Source organism: Phocoena sinus, chromosome 16 (genome assembly GCF_008692025.1).
Source record: "Phocoena sinus isolate mPhoSin1 chromosome 16, mPhoSin1.pri, whole genome shotgun sequence".
NCBI lineage: Eukaryota > Metazoa > Chordata > Mammalia > Artiodactyla > Phocoenidae > Phocoena > Phocoena sinus.
Window position 1 is genome coordinate 20,511,672 of NC_045778.1, and position 21,222 is coordinate 20,532,893.

General features: G+C 39.1%; 1 protein-coding gene across 1 annotated transcript in view; it reads right to left on the reverse strand.

Moving 5' to 3' along the window:
- Nucleotides 1-891: 891 nt before the first annotated feature.
- DNAJC12 (DnaJ heat shock protein family (Hsp40) member C12) overlaps nucleotides 892-21,222 on the reverse strand; it is a 30,581-nt gene continuing 10,250 nt past the window's right edge. The window contains exons 3-5 of the mRNA XM_032609064.1: nucleotides 13,890-14,029; nucleotides 6,438-6,642; nucleotides 892-1,001 (exon numbers count right to left, since the gene is read on the reverse strand). Of these exons, the coding sequence (XP_032464955.1) occupies nucleotides 907-1,001; nucleotides 6,438-6,642; nucleotides 13,890-14,029 (440 nt within the window). The 3' untranslated portion in view covers nucleotides 892-906. The remainder of the gene's footprint in view (nucleotides 1,002-6,437; nucleotides 6,643-13,889; nucleotides 14,030-21,222) is intronic.

The window sequence follows — 21,222 nt, forward strand, 5'->3', positions numbered from 1 at the left end:
AAATAAATAAATAGATTTATTTTTTAAAAAAACTTCCTATATTTGTATTTTTTTCATTTTGCTATAGACCAGTGAAAACTCTGTTTTGACCAAGGAACCCCTGGTCTAAAATCATCTTTCTTCTTAATTTTTCATTCACTTGTTTCCAAACAAAAAATAACCATAGACTACACATGGCAAACCTAGTAATTCCAACCTAAAATGGATGTGTTACGTAACAGGCCCATTTTAATAGTTAGAACATAGTTTATAAGTTTATCACCTGCTATATAATAAAAGAAATCTTGTAAAAACATTTTCTCAAATGAATAATAAGCTTTTAAATTTATAATTATTAAGATTGAAGTAGAAATACTTATTCAAATTATTTTCAAAATACAGTTGAATTATAAATTCATTATGAAGTTTGGGAAAATTATTTATTTCATTCAATGGAGTTTAGACAAGTAATTTCACATTTCATTTTAAATCCAGAGTCAGAAAACATTTCTTGTACATCTAGCACTCATAAAGATCATGGTATATCAATGAAATATTTAAATACAGAGATCGATTTTTAATGGATTTCTATAAATAACATTAACAGGAAAACGCACATAATACAATCTACTCTGGATCTAAGAGCTGTAATTTACTCAAATATTGAAAGAAGCTAGGCTGAAATTTTTCTTGTTTAGAAAACATATTGAGAGAACAGGATCAAGGATGGAGGAATTAATTGGTACTCAGCAATTCACAAACATGACATTTTTAAGATTTGAACAAAGGCTGTATGTTGGCAGCGCAGGGAATGATCTCTCTCTCTCTCTCTCTCTCTCTCTCTTTGTCTCTCTCCCCTCCCTCCCTCTCTCTCTCCCTCCCCCCTCTCTCTCCCTCCCCCTCTCCCCCCTGTGGAGCAAGGACATTTCATATTTCATAGTTTCTGAATTTCCTCAGGAGTTCTGAAGGAGCATCCCCAGACCAGCGGAAACGAAGGTGCCAAAAGTTCACATCTGAAAAACCTATAGAAGAGAGAAGAGAATATTTTAAAATCAGAGGTAGGAAAAGTCAAGCTTATTTATAATAGTAAAACAGCTTGTTGATTAGATTTCATTGCAATAAGTGAAATGTAAGGGTAAGTCTTTGGTGTGAATTATTAATATCTTACAGAAATGGATAAGCAGACTATTGAATCCTTATGAACAGGAATTGGTTTATATGGATGAGAGGGCCTTACGTGTTTAAATGCTTATTAATAAAAAGATATTTATAGATACTTCCAGTGGTGGGAATTTTGACAATTTATCTGCAAGCAAATTAGAAACTACTTTCAAACAGCTGTCAAAAGTAGAAGGTCAATGGAAAGGATCCCTGGAAATACAAATAATTTATTCCACAGTAGTAAGATTTTTTTTTAATTCTAATAAACAACTTTGTGGAAAATTAGAGAAAAGGTCATTTTCATTCTCTACTGGAGGAAGTGTAAACTGGCAAAACTTCTAGCAGGCAATTTGGCAATATTTATCAAACTCATTGAAATGTATAAACCTTTAAGCCAATAATTCTACTTCTAGAAATTTATCCTAATGAAATAATCATGATGTGCTCAAGGGCTTAACTCTAAGGATGTTTATTATGATACCATTTGTAAATGTAAAGAAAGAGTCTAAATCTCAGTAATAGAAAATTGGTTAAAAGGCTTTGATACAGTCATTAACAATGTTTTAATATTTATCATCATAGAAAAATGTTCGTAACATATTGCTAAGTAACTGGTAGTTACGAAACAGTTTAGACAGCATGATCTCATTCATAAATTCATATTTACATGGGTATTTATATAAAATTTTTTTAAGTCTCTAAGTAGTTACCCCTAAATGTTAACAGTAACTATTCCTGAAGAGTTGGAATAGATATGATTTTCATTTTTTATACTCTTTTTTTGTTTATCTGTATTTTCTTATTTTTCTGCAATGAACAAGTATGCCTTGTATCATTTTTTACTTTTATAATATTGCTAATGAAAAAGCAGGTTACAAAATAATATATTAAATATGCCTCCATCAATATTTGAAATATTATCTACATATGTGGTAGGAAAAATATACACAGAATAGTTGACAGTGATTATCCCAGGAAAATAGGATCTGCACTTTCTTTAGAACTATCGGAGAAAAAAATCTAAAGAATTGCCATTTGGGGAAAAAGCAAAAAGGAAATTGTTTCTGACAACCTGTAATTGAAACACACACACAAAATATGTACAGTAATATCCTTTTCATTTTAGGTACACTAACATATCTTAAAATATACCAAAATAACAATAATACATATTTCCCTAAGTGGTAAGACTACAAGTTATTGTATTTTCTTCCTTTTGCTTGACCATAGTTTCTCACATTTCTACACTAAATACATGTTATTTCTGTAGTTTGAAAAGATGTTTTCGAGTTTGGGTCCCCCTAGAAGTAGACCCCAGACAAGAACTTGAATTCAAGTGGCTAACTTGGGGAGTTGATCCCAGGAGACCCTGGTAGGGAAAGGAACCAAGTTTGTAAAGACCCCTGAGAGTTATTCCAGTTGAGTTATTCCACTTGAAGGCGCTGGGGAATTTAGCCTCCCACTCCCATTCATTATCATCTGATGGCTACACCCACAGCGTGTTTACTCCCTGGTACTTAACTGCCCGCTCACTGCTGCCAAGCCGGACCCACTGCCAGAGAAAGCACTCTGGTGGGAGCCGTAGGGTTGGCAATGCCCAGAGGATATGTTAGCACATCAACAGCATCTGCTACATTTGTTTTTTTTTTTACTCCAGGATGTTTGATTCTAGAATTATATTCATCAGAAGGCACATTTATTGCATATTTAAATGAAAAGAAAGTAAAAGTAAGATTGTCTCGCACATGGGTTTTCAGATGCTGTTCTCCTTATTTTCCTGGTTGCAATGAATCAGAAAATCATGGGGACTATTTAATAGAAGCTAATCACAGAAGAGGCATCAAAAGGCAAACTTCAAAGTAAATATCAAGCACTGCTTGAGTAAATTAACAAAAATGCTGAAAAGTTATGTGGGAAGCCACTCAGGGCTTGGTAAAGCTGACATGAATAATATTTCTTAAATGCTGATGTTATAAAAATTTACACTGCAGTCAAATGAAATTATAAATAATCAGGCAACTGTGCTTTGACATATGAAACCCCAACTTTAAGGCACTACTCAAAACAGCCAATAATCTCTTAAACAACATTAAGAAAATACTGGTAAATGCAGCTTTCAGCAAAATTGCGTAATTCTTATTCTCCAACAACAGCTTTCAAAACAGTGATCCTCCCTCCTCTCACCCCCTCTGCTTCATTCCTCAGCCACAGTAAGAGAATACATTTCACAATGTGAGGGTATCAAAACTGGCATCACAATTTGTTCTGAGTAAATTACAATATATCTACACTGTGGAATATTTATCAGCTGTTCATTCTAATGAGTTCATTCTAAATATAAGGGTCTAAGGAGGAGTCCCATAGTAATAAAAGCTAACATTAAAAAAGCAATGGCCTGGCTTCCCTGGTGCCACAGTGGTTGAGAGTCCGCCTGTCGATGCAGGGGACACGGGTTCGTGCCCCGATCTGGGAAGATCTCACGTGCCATGGAGAGGCTGGGCCCGTGAGCCATGGCTGCTGAGCCTGCGCGTCTGGAGCCTGTGCTCCACAACGGGAGAGGCCACAACAGTGAAAGGCCTGCATACCGCAAAAAAAAAAAAAGCAATGGCCATGTACCAGGTCTAAATATTTTACATACGTTATTTACTTCTCAAAAAGACCTTACAAAAAAAAAAAAAAAAAAAGGCTTCCCTGGTGGCGCAGTGGTTAAGAATCCGCCTGCCAATGCAGGGCACACGGGTTCGATCCCTGGTCCAGGAAGACCCCACATGCCGCCAAGCAACTAATCCCGTGCGCCACAACTACTGAGCCTGCGCTCTAGAGCCCATGAGCCACAACTACTGAAGCCCGCACACCACAACTACTGAAGCCAGCATGCCTAGAGGCCGTGCTCTGCAACAAGAGAAGCCACCGCAATGAGAAGCCCGCGCACCGCAACCAGAGAAAGCCCACGCACAGCAACAAAGATCCAGCCCAGCCAAAAAAAAAAAGACTTTACAAGGTAGAGGTAGACACAAACATTTTAACCAATATATAGAGATAAGAAAATGCAAATACAGAGAGGTTATCTCACTTGCCCAAGGTCACACAACTCATCAGTGGGAAAAGCTAGGCTCTGGTTCCAGAGTCTGTGCTCTTAGCTACTGTATAACAGAGAGGAATGTGCACAGTATAACCCCATTCTTTATTTGTAAAGCCCTCACAAACGAACGTATGCTTATACATGCCTTTGGTAGCATAGACAAACAAAGGCTATGGAAGGAGACACACCTGGGCATCTGCATTGGTTACTTCAGGAAGTAGAAGCAGAGAAGGATGAGACTAGGGTAGACACTAAATTGTTATCTATATGTGATTCTTTGAATTTTTAATGATAAGCTCATATTACTTTGGGGTTTTTAAATATCTAAATAACTTTTTTTGAAAAGAAAGAGAAAATTTTATAGAATCTTATGAAAGGGATTTAAGTGGGGCCTCAGTGTGAGAATCTGACGTGATCAACCCCCTCAACTCTGGTGAACTCAGAATAGGCCTGAATCTGAAACATATAGTCACAGGGAGGCCCCAAGGGTTCCGGAAGCCCACATCTGAACATTCCAAGGCTAAATGGAGAAATATTCACGTGTTTGCCTGTGAATGCCTGTGGGTGGGTGTTTGTATGTGTATGTTTGCCTAAAACACTGTTTTTGGGACATTCGAGCTTCTGCTTTGATTGGTTTGTTATATTATAACCACTGCCAGTTATGCGGCTGATGCAGTCAACTGCAGGCTCTATGAAAGGATCTCTTGGGTAACCAGCAGAGGCACCTGAATGAAGCTCTAAGAATCTTTATTCCCAACAAGTAGTGAGCATGTAAAAGTTCTCCCCAAAGAGAGTTTTGAAGTGACTGTCTCTAGAAAGACAATAGTTCACCACAAACTATCGAATTATCTTCTTTTTTGTAAGAAGTGTTCGAGAACATTCAGGAACCTTTTACTTAAAGGCTAAATTCTAGTGGGGTGTTGTATCACAACCATGAGAATCAAGAATTTGGAGGACAGTTAACGTGTGTGTACATAACACACCTGTACAAGATAAATACAGTGGGATGGCCAGATAGACAAAGAAATGATAACAATAGCTAACAGTTATCCAGGGCCTGCTGTAGGCAAATCACTGTGCTAAGCATTTTGCATGGATCGTCTCATTTAATCCTCTTGGTAACTTTATGAGAAGGTACCATTCTGATCTCTATTTTGTAGATGAGAAAACTGAAGTGTAGAGAAGTTAAGTAACTTTTACCAGGTAATACAGATAATAAATGGTAGAGCTAGGATATGAACCCAGGTAGTATAGCTGGGGAGCCGAGAGTTTAACCTCTGTAATTCCCTGCTTCAGTGGATATATACATGGGTCAGATGTCTATAAATCTACTTACAGGTAAGGTATCTTCTCAGGATAGTGCAATGCCTTAGAATGCAGATTCTGCAACCAAACTGCCTCAGTTCAGACCCCTTCCCTGCCACATACAAGCTGGATAACCTTGAGAAAATTTTTCAACCTCTCTAGGCTTCAGTTTTTTCATCTATACAATGAGAATAATATTGGTACCAACCTGGGCTTCCCTGCTGGTGCAGCGGTTGGGAGTCTGCCTGCCAGTGCAGGGGACATGGGTTTGATCCCTGGCCCGGGAAAATCCCACATGCCATGGAGCAACTGGGCCCGTGCGCTATGGCTACTGAGCCTGCGCTCCAGAACCTGCTGAGGCCTGCACGCCTGGAGCCCGTGCTCCGCAACAAGAGAGGCCACCGCAGTGAGGGGCCCGCTCACCACAACGAAGAGTGGCCACCACTGGTCACAACTGGAGAGGGCCCACGCACAGCAACGAAGACCCAACACGGCCAAAAATAAAAACAAATAAATAAATTTATAATATTGGTACCAACTTCACAAACTTGTAATGAGGATTAAATAAATTAATATATGTAAAATTAATATTAAACAAGATAATAGATGTAAAGTAATGTATGTAAAGAACTACACATAGTAAATTCCCAACACGTGTTAGCTAGTACTGTTTTAGTAAAGCAGATGACGATCCCAGAAATGTCTCAAGTTTTCCCTTGCAAGGAATGTATTAAGGAATATATCTTCTAGTTTCTGTGTCAATGCTAGGTAAGTATCTTTTAAGGTGCTAAACCAACCCTTATATTTGGCACTACTATGTAGCTGGAAAGGTTGAGAATAAATACAATATAAAACGAGCCTTTTAATTTCACACCTTCTCTGTTCTGCAAAGCTACATGACATGACTTACCTGGAGAATCTGGATTTTGTGAGGAGAATGACTTCTCCATGGATTTGGATTCTTTTTGCTCCATTTTGTCTGTGGTTGGACCGAACTCGTCATTCTTTATCTCTTTTTGCTCATTCCGTTCCTCATTTTCAATTTTATCAGTATGAGTCTGGTCAGATTCTTCCAACATCAGATCTTTTTTACCTCTGGCAGCCCAGTGCATTGACTACATTAATTGAAAGCAGATGTATAATATAAAATCAATATTATATAGTTTCTATATTTGAAGTTCAATATGTGGTAACACCTAACCTACTATTATAGTGCTGATTAACAAAATGTTAGACTTGACTATTAGCCAGATATTAATCAATTAATTCAGATGTTAATCAATTAATCCTCACTGATTTGGAAAACTAATGATATAAGGAGAAATCCATATCCTGGTAGAAAGCAAAGGGACCAGCATCAGAGAGATTCAAAGAATGAGAGGTTTTCTTAGAAAATTAGGCATAAAATTACCATATGACCCAGCAATTCAATTCCTAGACACAAAAGAATTGAAAACAAGTGTTCAAAGAAAAACTTAAACACAAGTGTTCATAGCAGCACTAGTCACAAGAGCCAAAAGGTGGAAACAGTCCAAATGTCCATCAATTTGTGAATGAATAAACAAAAATGTGGCATATTCATACAATGGAATATTATTTGGCCATAAAAAAGGAGGAAAGTACTACAAAGTGGATAAACCTTGAAAACATTATGCTTTAGTAAGAGAAGCCAGAAATAAAATGCACATATTGTATAATTCCAGAATAGACAGATCCATACAGATAGAAAGCAGATTAGTGATTACCAGAAGCTGGAGAGAGGGGAATAGGGAGTGATTGCTAACAGGTACAGGGTTTCCTTTTGGGGTGGTGAAAAAGTTCTGGAACTAGATAGTGATGATGGGTAAACAACATTGGGAAGGTACTTAATGCCACTGAAATGTACACTTTAAAATGGTTAAAATGGTAAGTTTTCTGTGTATTTTACTCTCAAGAAACAGACAATTGGGCTGTGTACCTTGAGCCATGCCAGAGATTAAACCTAACTACTGTTGTAACTACTATCCCCACTCTACTATTGTGACCTTCCATCCAGCCATGATCAATGAAGAGTTGGCAAATATTAGAATTCTGGGTTATACATCTTCTCTTTAAGAGAACTCATGGCACAAAGCAGAAAGTCAATCAATATTTACTGTGAAATATTTGTCCTAATTTTAAGTGGATTCACTTAAAGTCCAGTTATCATCAAAATAATGAGAACTTTCTAAATATCTTTCCATTTTTTAATAATAATATGAATGTGTATGTGTATACTGTATGGAAGGTTTCCGGAAGGAAACACAAGAAACTGCAATGGTGGCTTTCTGAGAGAGGGGAGTAGAACTGGAGTCTGGAATAAGGATGGACTCACTTTTTATTACATATCCTATTGTACTATTTTGATTTTTTTAACAAAAGTGTTGTTTTATTATATTTTTTTAATTTACAATTTTAAAAAATCAGGGACCATAAATCAAGTGTTGGGCATTGCCCACTAACTTCTGGTAAAACTTTTATATTTTTAGACAAACACAAGATCCAAAACACTTGAAAACACCCCCCAGAAACCTGACATCCTAGAACTGCGTCCAATATACTTGGGTGGTGGTCCTTTGCCAAGTAACTTAATGGTGTAATTTTTCCAGCCTAGCTCTGGCTTCTGATGGTAGTGTCAGGAGTGAGGAAAAAATGAAAAATGGATCTTCAAAATGGAGCAAAAGCACAAGACAATTACTTTTCCCCGTACATCCTTTTGTACCTTTTTCATGTGTGTCCTGTATATGTATTTCCTTTGTCTTTTTTTTTTTTTGGCTGCACTGTGCAGCTTGCAGAATCTTAGTTCCCTGACCAGGGATTGAACCTGGGCCACAACAGTGAAAGCACCACTCGTAACCACTGGACCGTCAGGAAACTCCCTGTGTTTCCTATTAAAATGTTTAAAATTGGATGGATGGGTAGATAAATGAAAAGACAAATAGATGAATACAGAGTAAGAAAGAGTGAGAGTTTGCTGTGTCAAGAATATTTCAAGTAGAATAATTAGCCCTGACATCAACCAAAATAATAAACATAACTGTTTCTTGAAACCTCATCTGGATATTGTGGGATGCTATTTCTGAAGCACTGCTGAACAGTAACATACTACCTCTGTTGCTCAGAAGCCCAAGAAGAACCCATAAGCCACATATTTGGGCAACTTTAAAACCCAGAATATATTATCCTCCTAATATCCAGGATATTCTTTTCCTGTGCTGCAAAAAAAAAACAGAATAAAAGCAAAGCAAAGAAACCAAACCAAATAAAACATTGATTTTTCTAAAGTCCAAGGCTTAGCGAATAAGCTCAGAAGTTGTGACATTTAAAAACTGCCACAAAAAAAAAAAAACAAAACTGTGCCACAAACCATGGCAGGGGCCACTGCCTCTGCTACACACGTGCCCCATGTTGCAAGGGGCATCGGGCTTTTCATCTTTAGCGCACTGAGGTCTGAACTATCTCAAAATACTGTGGTTGCCAGCTTCTCCCCAGAGCACCACTTTATTTGCTAGTTTAAACAAATCAACGTAGGCAGGCGGTGGCCCATTATGTGTGTATTTGGCCAAGTTCGCTACGTGGAGTGGAGGGAGGTGGGAAGTGGGGGGTGGCGGGGAAGGGGCAGAGATCACTAGCACCTTAAAGAGCTTAGAGAGATACCACAATTTCTTACCAGCTGTCTCAGGAGCATTAACACTGTGCACACAGGCGGGAGCCAGGAGGAGTACCTCACCATGAAGAAAGGGGTGCAAAGAAAGTACAAAGGGGTGAAATGCCTTCTTGGACTCTTTTAAATAAATCTGTTCATCATCGTTTTTTAAGAGAATTGGGAAATGTTAATGACGTGTTTATAAATAATAGCCAATATGATCACAAATAGCATGATCTCAACTAAATTAAAAGCTGGAAAGATATATATTCAAATATATTCATCTATATATATATATATATATATATATTCAAATATAGATAGATAAATATATAGATAGATACATATACATAAAATATACAGACTGGAGGGCAATATAGCCTGTACACAGCCTAAAACCTTAAGTATATTCAAGCCTTCTGCCCTAATCCAACCTGAAAACTCACTTCTTCCCACATTCAACCTATCTCTCCCCAACTGCAAAGGAGCGTCATCCTGAATCCTCTTCCCCAAAAAAAGACCCCATAAAGCAGTTACTGCCACCATTCAGTGTAACCGGCTCTCACACTAACAAATGAAGGACAGAAAACACTGGAAGGAAATGTACCAAAATACAAATGGGGTTATCTTTGCATGGCAGCATTGTGAAGTTATTTTTTCTTTTCTTTCTTTTTATTTTTTGGTGTGTTCTAAATTTTCTATGACAAGATTATACATATGTACAACTAGAGTTTAAAAATTAGATTGAGGTATGGTTGCCAAAATATATCAATATAAGGAGGGAGCTTCTCGGTGCCAGTAATATGTGTGTTGGGGTGAGGGGTGGTGTATACAGAGTATACACTTCACAGCCACTTGCTAAACTGTAAATGCAGGTTTTAAGCATTTTTTTTTCTGTAGGTTTTATATCAAAGTAAAAATGTTAATTTTAAAAAGAGGCAATGGCCTCAGCTAGTGTAAAATATAATCTGCTTGGTTTGGTTTGTTGTTTTGTTTGCTTAGTTTCTTGGGTTTTTTGCATGTGAGCGGAATAGAGGAGGCTGGCCAGTGGCTTCGTTTGTGGAGGGGGAAAGATATTGAGAAAGTTAGTGAAAAGAGCTGAAAACGTTAGATGTGTGTATCACAGGTCAGCTAGGTGGCCTGTATACAATGTATCAAGAGCTGAAAACGTTGGATGTATGTATCACAGGTCAGCTAGGTGGCCTGTATACAATGTATCAACTCTTTTTTTTTTTTTTTTTTTTTTTTTGCGGTACGCGAGCCTCTCACTGTTGTGACCTCTCCCGTTGCGGAGCACAGGCTCAGCGGCCATGGCTCACGGGCGCAACCGCTTCACGGCACGTGGGATCTTCCTGGACCGGGGCACGAACCCGTGTCCCCTGCATCAGCAGGCGTTCTCTAAACCACCGTACCAGCAGGGAAGCCCTCAACTCTTGCCTCAGTACTTTTCTTTTGGAATAAAAGTGCCTACAGTCTGCCTTAGATGGGTGGTGAGGGTTAATGACTGACCTATAGTAAACACTTTGAAAGCATTTGTAGCAATTGGTACAGCATGGGACATTTTTAACGGCTTATGAGAATTTTTTCTCAGAATTTTATTTTGACTGCAACCATTTTCCCACAACCATCCTAAAGCCATATATTTTGGAGCAAGAGGGAGAGCCATTCATACCCTGGATCCCTTGGGGTAAAACCATTTAGCAAGACAACGATGATTTCGCTAAGATTCTTTAAGCTGGAAAGGTGTCTGTTTTCAAGTTATTCCAAGATCCCAAAGGCCACAGTTACTGAAGTCCTCACTTCATAGTCCCTTTTTTTAAACCAACATCACATATCTAGACTTAAATTTCCAGCATATTCACTGACCTGAATGAATTCTTAAAATATTTTTACAAATTAGACTATCAGGAGGAACTTCTAAAATGGAAAAGAAAACTTAATAGCTAGTGAAGTGACAGGGACTTGTGTGAGGAAAAAAAAATACCAGTTAGAGTTTCATCACTCTTGGATGATAGAAATGTGTCCACCTGAAGCTATGGTTCATTTGAGGAATTCTCCCAAGGAGATTCCTGTAATATGAACCTGTGTGACGCTGCAAAGTACATTGTGATTTGTCCTGCACTTTTAGGGCAAGAGAACATGCAGATGTGTTTTAGATAAACATCACCTAAAATTTCACCTATAATCCTAAATTATAACCATTTTATTGTCAGAATGACCTATGTAATATACCTAATCCAAACACCCTAATGGTGATGTTTATCTACAAAAAGATGGTGATCTAATAGGTGATGAGCAATACTAGGTATGGCAATTGTTATTAATTTCTCTAGAGTAGTGAGTGTGAAAGGATGGACAAATGAAATGCACACACACAAAAAAACAACTAAAATGTTATAGAGAGAGGTGAGGTTTTCACATGCAGAAGTCAATGTGAGGATTAGAACGGAAAGGAATGAACGGAAGTTTCAGAAAATCTATCGAATGAGGTACAAAACACATGAAATTTGGTATAGCGGTTTCAAAGTTCACTGAGGAATAGAACAAAAGTAAGTCAGAAACGACAAGGTTGAGCCCAAAGAAGACTGCGCAAGGAAAAATATCACTGCTGATTTAAAATAGGAGGATATGCATCTCATCATTTTTGTACCACTAATAAAAATAAATCCTGAACCAAATGCTAGCCCAGCATAATATTTCAAGTTTGCTGACAAGACTAATGATGCAGCCAGTAAGATCTGATATGTAATTATTGTAAGACCTCAAAGAGTTCATAGTTAAGCTAAATTCTAAGCAGAAACGATGTGTTTGGAGACAGGACATTAGTATTTAATGGAAAGAGGTCTGCAATATAAATTAGAGCAGGGGCTTGGAGAAGAGTTTTTGAAAAATCCACAGCTAACTTGATATTAGCAGTTAAAGTTAAGTAATAGAGTTCAGTGGATCATCAAGCAAAATAAACTATAAATCAAAAGGCATTAAAATAACAAGGGTCACTAATTCAGTAGCAGTTACAGTGTGTAGCACTCAAGAGACTAGAAATAGTTATGTAGAGGTGGCAGAACAACGTTTAAATAGTCAGTGTTAACAAGGAATTTTGGATATACACAATGTAAAAGAAAAAAATCTTACTTTTGTGTATGTGAAGCTGTCACTATTTTTTTAGAGATTCTCTCTAGTTATTTTGTGTATATATTCAACCATCTTATGGTTAGTCCTTCATAAATACTTAATCCACCTTAAACCATTTGAATATACACTGCATTCCAAAATGAGATTAAGAAAACAGTTTACATGTTATGTAGAGTGGCTTTAACTACATTCTTTGAGAGTTTTTCATTGTTCTTCCCCATTACTTCAAAGACCCTCACTCATTGTTGCAGGTTTTTTATCAGTGACAAAACAATTTGCTCAAGTCTCCTTAAAATAAAAACTATCCAGAAGGAATCTAAATGTAACCTTGAAGAGCTATAATTCAAGAGATGTGAATCACTTTATACACTAATTCTAGTATGTCCCTTAAGACTTCCTTATAAGGTAACTTATGCATTCTATGTCTCATGTTATTGAAAAATGTCCCTGTAAAAAAAAAAAGCCAGAAAATAAATCATGTCTAAGAATGTAAAAACTGGGCTTCCCTGGTGGCACAGAGGTTGAGAGTCCGCCTTCCGATGCAGGGGACGCGGGTTCGTGCCCCGGTCCGGGAAGATCCCACATGCCTCGGAGCGGCTGGGCCCGTGAGCCATGGCCGCTGAGCCTGCGCGTTCGGAGTCTGTGCTCTGCAGTAGGAGAGGCCACGGCAGTGAGAGGCCCGCGTACCACACACACACACAAAAAAGAATGTAAAAACCTTTAAAATTATATTTTCTCTACAATCTACAAAGGCCCATGGAAGAACAAAATAAATACATAACACAGTAATTACAGAGATTATTTTGTATTTAGCTTTTCTAATGCCATGAAGGAAAATAACACAATGGTTTAAAAAGTCTCTCTGCATCTATCCAACAATTCTTTCACCAGAATTAATAATGGGAATAATTTACAAATAACTTACAGCTTTCTTTGATTAATTAGGTCTTTTCTTTTTTTTCGGTACGCGGGCCTCTCACTGTCGTGGCCTCTCCTGTTGTGGAGCACAGGCTCTGGACGCGCAGGCTCAGCGGCCATGGCTCACGGGCTCAGCCGCTCAGCGGCATGTGGGATCTTCCCAGACCGGGGCACGAACCCGTGTCCCCTGCATCGGCAGGCGGACTCCCAACCACTGCACCACCAGGGAAGCCCAGGTCCTATTTTTTATTGAATTTATTAAGCCTTGAGAAGAGAACAGGCTCATATGAACTAAAAAGATGGAGAATATGAATTTGCAATGGTTCAAGGTTCGGCAGTATTATATGAGCAACTTGAGAAGCACAGTTATCAGAATGTATAAAACAGTAAATGATAACGGGGAGCATATACATATACTGAATCAAACAGCCAAAGAGACTGACAAATGTAGTCAGAGGCTCTTCTGGCCCTGATGTACTGACTTTCCCTTCACAGGATTTTGTGGACACTGTGTTATATCTAGATACTACCAGCCTCTTGGTCTTCTTCTCTCTCCTCTTGTCTGCCGACTCTTTAAGCTACTATGTGAGTCTAATCCAGGGGCAGCCTGAGCTTCATAAATTCAGTTAATCCCAGAGAGAAACCTACCGTTTTCACCGAGTCACTGAAAGCTTCCCACTGCTGGAATGGCATCGATATCTGGCTCCTTCGCCAGTGGTCATAGCGGGCTCGACTTGCTCCATTAGTCAAAATCTCCTTTGCCTTCTGCAGTTTCTGAAAAGTCTCCACTAGAAAACAAATTTTAAAATGAGCACTACTTTCCCGGAGGAGTTATTTTTAAACTCCCATACAATCCAACTGATCTCACTGAAATATGTCTCTGTTATTTACCAGCTGTGTAACCTTGGGCCAGTTCACTTCATCAAGCTTTAGTTTCCTCATTTGTAAAGTGCATCATAAGGACAAGTGAGATTTTGTACGTAATGTACCTGGCTCACCGTTTATCCACTCCCTTTACTGAGCTCCAGTGATGTGCCAGGTGCTCTCCCAGGTGCTGATGACACAGATGTGAACAATAGACATAATCTACCTCACGGGATAGACGTTTATAAACATTGGGAAAATTACAATCTTGTCTACTAGGAAGAAAACTACCTTTTCTAGTTGGTAGTGTGATAGAGGGTAATGAACAGGCTAGAGGAACAGTGTAAATGAAGACTCTAAGGCAAAAAAAAAAAAAGCATGTTTATTTAGAGGAAGCAGAGGATGCCAATTTGGCAGGAAGACACGGGTCAGGGGAAGAACAATGAGGAGTGGGCCTGTAGAGTAGACAAGGGCCGGTCACCCAGGACCTTAGAGGTTATGCTAAGGATTCTGGTCTGTTTTTTCTTGTAAGAGCAATGGGAAGCTCCTGGGAGTTTTTAAACACAGGAAATAACATGGTAGGTGGTTGATAAATAGTAGCTTTGTCACTGATCTATTTGACCAGATGGCATATAATAGGAACTTTTCAAGACCTGTTGGAAACACTTCCAATATGTCTTCTGCTCCTCAGTGAAGTTAAAACTTTCTATAGAGCAGGATACAAGACCAATATACAAAACTCAATTGTGTTTCTATACATTAGCAATGAACAATCTGAAAATGAAATTAAGGAAACAATTCCATTTACAATAGCATCAAAAAAATAAAATATGGGCTTCCCTGGTGGCACAGTGGTTGAGAGTCCGCCTGCCGATGCAGGGGACACGGGTTCGTGCCTCAGTCCAGGAAGATCCCACATGCCGCGGAGCGGCTGGGCCCGTGAGCCGTGGCCTCTGAGCCTGCGCGTCTGGAGCCTGCGCTCCGCAATGGGAGAGGCCACAACAGTGAGAGGCCCGCGTACCGAAAAAAAAAAAAAAAAAGAAAGATAGATAATAACAAGTGTCGGTGAGAATGTGGAAAAATTGGAAGCCTCATACAGGTGGGAATGTAAAACAATGTTCCTCCTTTGAACTACAGTTTGGTAGTTCCTCAAAATGTTAAACATAGAATTACCATTTGACCCAAGAATTTCAACCCTAAGTATATACTCAAGAGAACTGAAAACATAAGTCCACACATATAAAAACTTGTATATGAATGCCCATAGCAGCTTTATTCATACTAGCTAAAAAGTGGAAACAACTCAAATGTCTGTCAGCCAACAGGTGGATAAACAAAATGTGGTATATGCTACAACATGGATGAACCTTGAAAACATTATGCTAAATGAAAGAAGATAGATAGTCACAAAAGGCCACTTACTGTGTGATGCCATTTATATGAAATAGGCAGAATAGACAAATCTATACGGTAATTAGATTCGTGATTGCCAGGGGCTGGGCAGGGGGAAATGGGAAGTGATTGCTAATGAATACAGAGTTTCTTTTGTGTTCACAACCATTTTATGAGGTGGATATTATTAGTATTATTCACATTTTACATAGTCTAAGGCTGAAGGAGGTTCATATAACTTGCCTCAAGTCCCTAAGCTACAAGTGATGGAGCCACAATTCAAACCCAAGCCTGCCAGGCTCCCCAGCTGGGAAGGCTACACTTGACTACCTTCCTGCCCCTTCCATTTTCCTGCAATGCATATGGCCCTCTAATCTCCACTTTCTCCTTAATCTCCAGGGATAATAAAAATCTTCCTTGTTCATCACTAAGATCCACGTTGTACCCTTGAGAAACTCAGAGTCTAGTAAGGAAGCAGACATATAAGCAAATCATTTCAATACAGTGTGATAAAGAGAAATATAGAAGCAAGACTGGTTCTGCATGGGGAGTCAGGACATACTGTACTAGTTTTCTAAACACTTGGAGTCATCCTTGACTCTTCTCTTTCTCTTACATTTCATTTCTAATTCATTAGAAAATCCTGTTGGCTCTACTTTCAAATGTATCCGAGACCTGACCTCTTGTCCCCGCCTCCACTGCCATCACTCTGGTCCAAGCCACCATCCTCTCTTGGCTGGATTATTATACTAGCTTCTCAACTGATCTCCCTGCCTTTGCCTCAGTCTGTGTTCTACACAGCAGTCAGAGTGATCTTTTTAAAAATAAGTCACATAGGGAATTCCCTGGCGGTCCAGTGGTTAGGACTCTACTTTCACTGCAGGGGGTGTGGATTCAATCCCTGGTCGGGGAACTAAGATCCCAGAAGCTGATCCCACAAGCCACATGGCCCAAAAAAAAAAAAAAAAGTCACATAATGTCACTCTTCTGCTCAAAATTACTTCCATTTTGACTTTTAATTTCTCTTAGAATTAAATTGAAAATTCTTACCGTGGCTACTAGGTCTGACATGCTCTGCCTGCCCTCTGCCCCTCTCTTCCTTCTCTGACCTCAGTTTTTTTTATATTTATTTATTTTCGGCTGTGTCGGGTCTTAGTTGCGGCATGCGGGATCTTTCATTGCAGCACACGGGCTCTTCATTGCAGTGCTCAGGCTTCTCTCTAGTTGTGGGACATGGGCTCAGTAGTTGTGGCACTCAGGCTCTCTAGTTGTGGTGCACGGGCTCAGTGGTTGTGGCACGTGGGCTTAGTTGCCCCACAGCATGTGGGATCTTAGTTCCCCAACCAGGGATCTAACCTGCGTGCCCTGCATTGGAAGGCAGATTCTTAACCACTGGACCACCAGGAAAGTCCCCTCCTATTTCTCCTATTTTTCCCATCTCCCTTGCTACAGCCATAGTAGGTTCCCTGATGTTCCTTGAGTACACCAGACACACTCCAGCCCCAGGACTTGGCACTTGCTGTCCTTTCTACCAAGAAGACTTTCACCCCAAGCACTCACATGACTTACTTCCTCCAAATGTCTGGTCAGATGTTGTCTTGTCGATGGAGTTTTCTCTGACCATGCTACATAAAATAACTGCCCACTCCATCAGCCCCATTCCTTTATCTCCGTTGCCCTGCTTTACTTTTCTTCATAGTACCCCCTGACATTATATATAGTTATTTGTTTATGATCTATCTCCTCCATGAGGATACAAACCCCATGAAGGCAGAGACTTTGTCTTGTTTCTGCTGCATCCCTTGTACTAGAGCAGTGTCGTAGGTGCTCAAAAAGTATTTGTTCAATGAATGAATGAGTGAATGCTTCCAATTTGGATGTGAATATAAAGATATTCATATAATGCTATTCCCTGAGCTCTAAGCACCAAAGAAATGACACATGCCCTTAAAACATTTTGTGAATTAGGCACGTTTAATAGTATAACTGGGAAAAATAATTAAAATTATCCTGATGGTGCTTAAAAATACCTCACGGGAAGTAGTCAATATCCTCTGGTACAGAAGATGTTAGGGCAAATGTACAGTCAATACTGATGGTACCACCATACCAATTGTGAAACTACTGAAATACTTCTGTACCTCAGTTGGTACAGAGCTGCTGTTCCTGAGCTTTAATCCCCCAAACACCACCACTTCAAGTATTCCTCCAGCAGCCAGAGGTACTGCCAACCATGGCAGGGCACCTCCAGGACCCTGTCCAAAGCTGGGCAGCACAGGTACGTAATAGGTCATTGAATATTTAATATCACTGCTGGAGGTAGTAGCAATTAATAGATTAAAGGGAAGACCCTAAAGATGGGGTTATTAAAAGCTAAGGAAGGGACTTCCCCGGTGGCACAGTGGTTGAGAGTCCACCTGCCGATTCAGGGGTCGCGGGTTCGTGCCCCGTTCCGGGAAGATCCCACATGCCGTGGAGCGGCTGGGCCCGTGAGCCATGGCCACTGAGCCTGCGCGGCCGGAGCCTGTGCTCCGCAATGGGAGAGGCCACAGCAGTGAGAGGCCTGCGTACCGCAAAAAAAAAAAAAAAAAAAGCTGAGGAAAACAAACACATAAAAAACATCTTGCAATAGCTGCTAGCTCCAGTGAGTAAAATCCTTCCTGTTGCTGACGACAGTGTAAATGTCCCGATGTATAAATGACGTGTCACTTTTTCCAACAGGATAAAAAGCTCATTAAATTATCACCATGGATGCACATGCCAGTTACTACTAGTGCAGAGGCTTTAAAGGTTTACATTTTTATCTATGATTTACCTTCTGTTTGCACATTATTCTTGGCCTCATTTTCCAGAGTTTCCGGAATGAAAGAATTATTCTAATATCAATCCCTCAACAGCAGTTGATAAGCAGAAAGCAAAAGAGACCTTACCTTTCCTGTTAGGTGGCCTTTTCCTTGTTCCATAGCCTTCACCACATTTAATAAAAGTGAGTTTGGATTTATATTTGTCCTTTAATATATCCACTAATCAAATGAATCATACAAGATAAACATATACCAGTTCTGGGAAGAGAGATCTCATTTTATAAGCTTATACAAGCAAATGATGATGGAACCTTTAAGAGACATTCTGATTTAACTCCTAGGTCTACTTTGAAAATACGAGGTTCTTTTAATTCATATTTCATAGTATAATTTGTATTATTATTAGTATAGCCACAATTTAAATGTAGACCACTTACAATTACTTGAGAAATAATAATAATAATAATATGATATCAGGACATGCTTTGAAAACAATCTGGAGGAAAATACACCAACTGTTAATAGTGGTTCTCTAGCAAAAAGAGATAAGAGCAGACTTTCACTTACAACATTATTTAACACTGTATGTTATTTTTATTCCAAGGGGGAAAAAGCAATAAAGAGATTTTAACGTACGAAAACATTGAAACATCGAAATATTTCAGTCAGTAAGAGACAAAGAGTTCCCCTTCTTCAAATATTCAAATGTCTTTGAAGCCTGCAAATCAATAACAAAAATACCATTTCACGGGTCCTTAATTTAGTTTGAAATCCCTTTCTTCAGGCTCAAAGAGAAGTTAATAAAGCATTGGCCTGAAACCATTACTGTTATGTGCACATAGGACTGGCATGAGTACCAGCCAGAGGCTTTTGATCTCAGTGACACAATTTCTATAGCACAACCAGTCCTGCATACATCACCCACAACTGCAGAGCAAAGATCTCTAAAAGCCTTAGATTTAGATTTTTTTTTAATGAGAGTGAGAACAATCTGATGTTTACTTACAAAGAGAAAACTATCCCATTTTGTTAAATTTTTATCTTGGAATGCTGCATAAAAACAAGAAAAGAAAGTCCACTGACTCGTAATTGCCAACATTCATTGAGTTCTTCCTACATGAAAGATACATCATTTAATCCTCACAGCAGACACATGAAGTAATAATATGCTATTAGTCTACCCATTCTACCTAGGAGTATGTTGAGGCTCAAAGAGGTTGACCAAAATCAACTAGCTCATAAGTGGGAGCTAGGAGCAATCTAGACAGACAAACCTGTGTTCATATCTACTACTCTGTCATGCTACCAAATCAGTCATTTCAGTGGCAGCGGTTGAGACTACATTTAGCAAACCAAAAAAGTGTATATACAAGTTTAATTTCTTCTACCTGCAGTTGTTCTAAAGGCTTAGCCTTTCACCTTAATGAAATATGTTTCAAAATCTGTCCAATATATTCTGGATTTCAGTCAAGCTAAAATCAGCATCAGGGTGAATTTTTGTTTCACATTTTAAAATATTTTTATCAGTAACCTTAACCCTTCTCCAAGTGTGTAAAGAACCACTTAAATTTTCAGAAAGCCATATTAATCCAAATTAAGTAAATGGATGCTTAAACAGATTTCAAAGCAATTTCTACCCAAAGGTTGAATCATCTATCTACTGCAAGCCTTACAAGGGAAGATATTGATGTCTGTGTACCTTTTCATTTTAAACAATATTTACACAGTCCAGCGTTTCTCTAAACAAGAAGTCTTGCGGTAGCACATACATGAAAACTCCCAACACTATGGCAACTAGAATGGCAATGATTGCACAGTGATTCATCATGCATCTTGAATAGAAATTGTTGGCTGGGGACAGAAAAACAACTCAAAGCCATGCTTCACTGGAGAGGAACCCAGTTAAAGAATAATCTGTGGTGGTGGGTTTTTTAAGTGTTTATCAAATTTTTATACTTTTATGCTAGGACATCTATCTTAATATTAACTCTAGTTTAGAGAGGTAATTCATATGTCTCCTACAGAAATGTTCACGAATTCATTCTTTCACTCATTCAAGAAATTATGTGCACAAAGTAGCTGTCCTCCACTGCAGGTGCTGTGCTAGGTGCAAGGCATACCACTTTGAATGAGACAAGCAGGAAGCCAGGCTCACTGAGCTTCCAGTACGACTAATAAGCAAATTGTCAACAAGAGGACAATATGATACACAGTTGGCCACCTGACATATACGTAGGGTGCTCTGGGTAGCTGGGGCACACATAAATCCCAGAGGAAGTGATGGCTAGGCTGAGACCTGACTCAGGAGTAAGACGCAACCAATCAAAAGCAGGGCAGGGAGGTGGGCAGGCCTTGGGGATGTTCCAGGCAGAGAAAGCAATAGGTATAAAGGTCTAAAGAGTGGAGAGCAGGGCACATCAAGGAACCAAGGTAGTTTTGAGTGGCTGAAACATGGGGTTGTAAGCATGGTGGTGGAGAGAAAATGAGGATAGAGAGATAAGTGGGGGGAACACAGCATGAAGGGGCTTGTACCTAAAGGCCCAGCAATGGCAAAGAATGAGCTGTCGCTACATGTACAATACGGGTAAATATCACAGACATAAGGTAAAGCGAAAGAAGCTGCACGCAAAAGAATGCATACTGTATGATTCCATTTACATGAAATTCAAAACTAGGCAAAACTAATCAATGATGATAAGATCCAAAAATGGGAGAGGGTGCTGACATTGAACAGGACATGAAAAGGGACTTTCCCTGGGGTGGTGGAAATGTTCTACATCTTCATCTGGGCAGTGGTTAAACTGGTTATATGTGGACAAAAATTTATCAGGTTTACACTTATGATTTGTTCATATTGCCTTAATGAAAAAGGGGAGGGACTTCCCTGGTGGCCCAGTGATTAGGAGTCCATGCTTCCACTG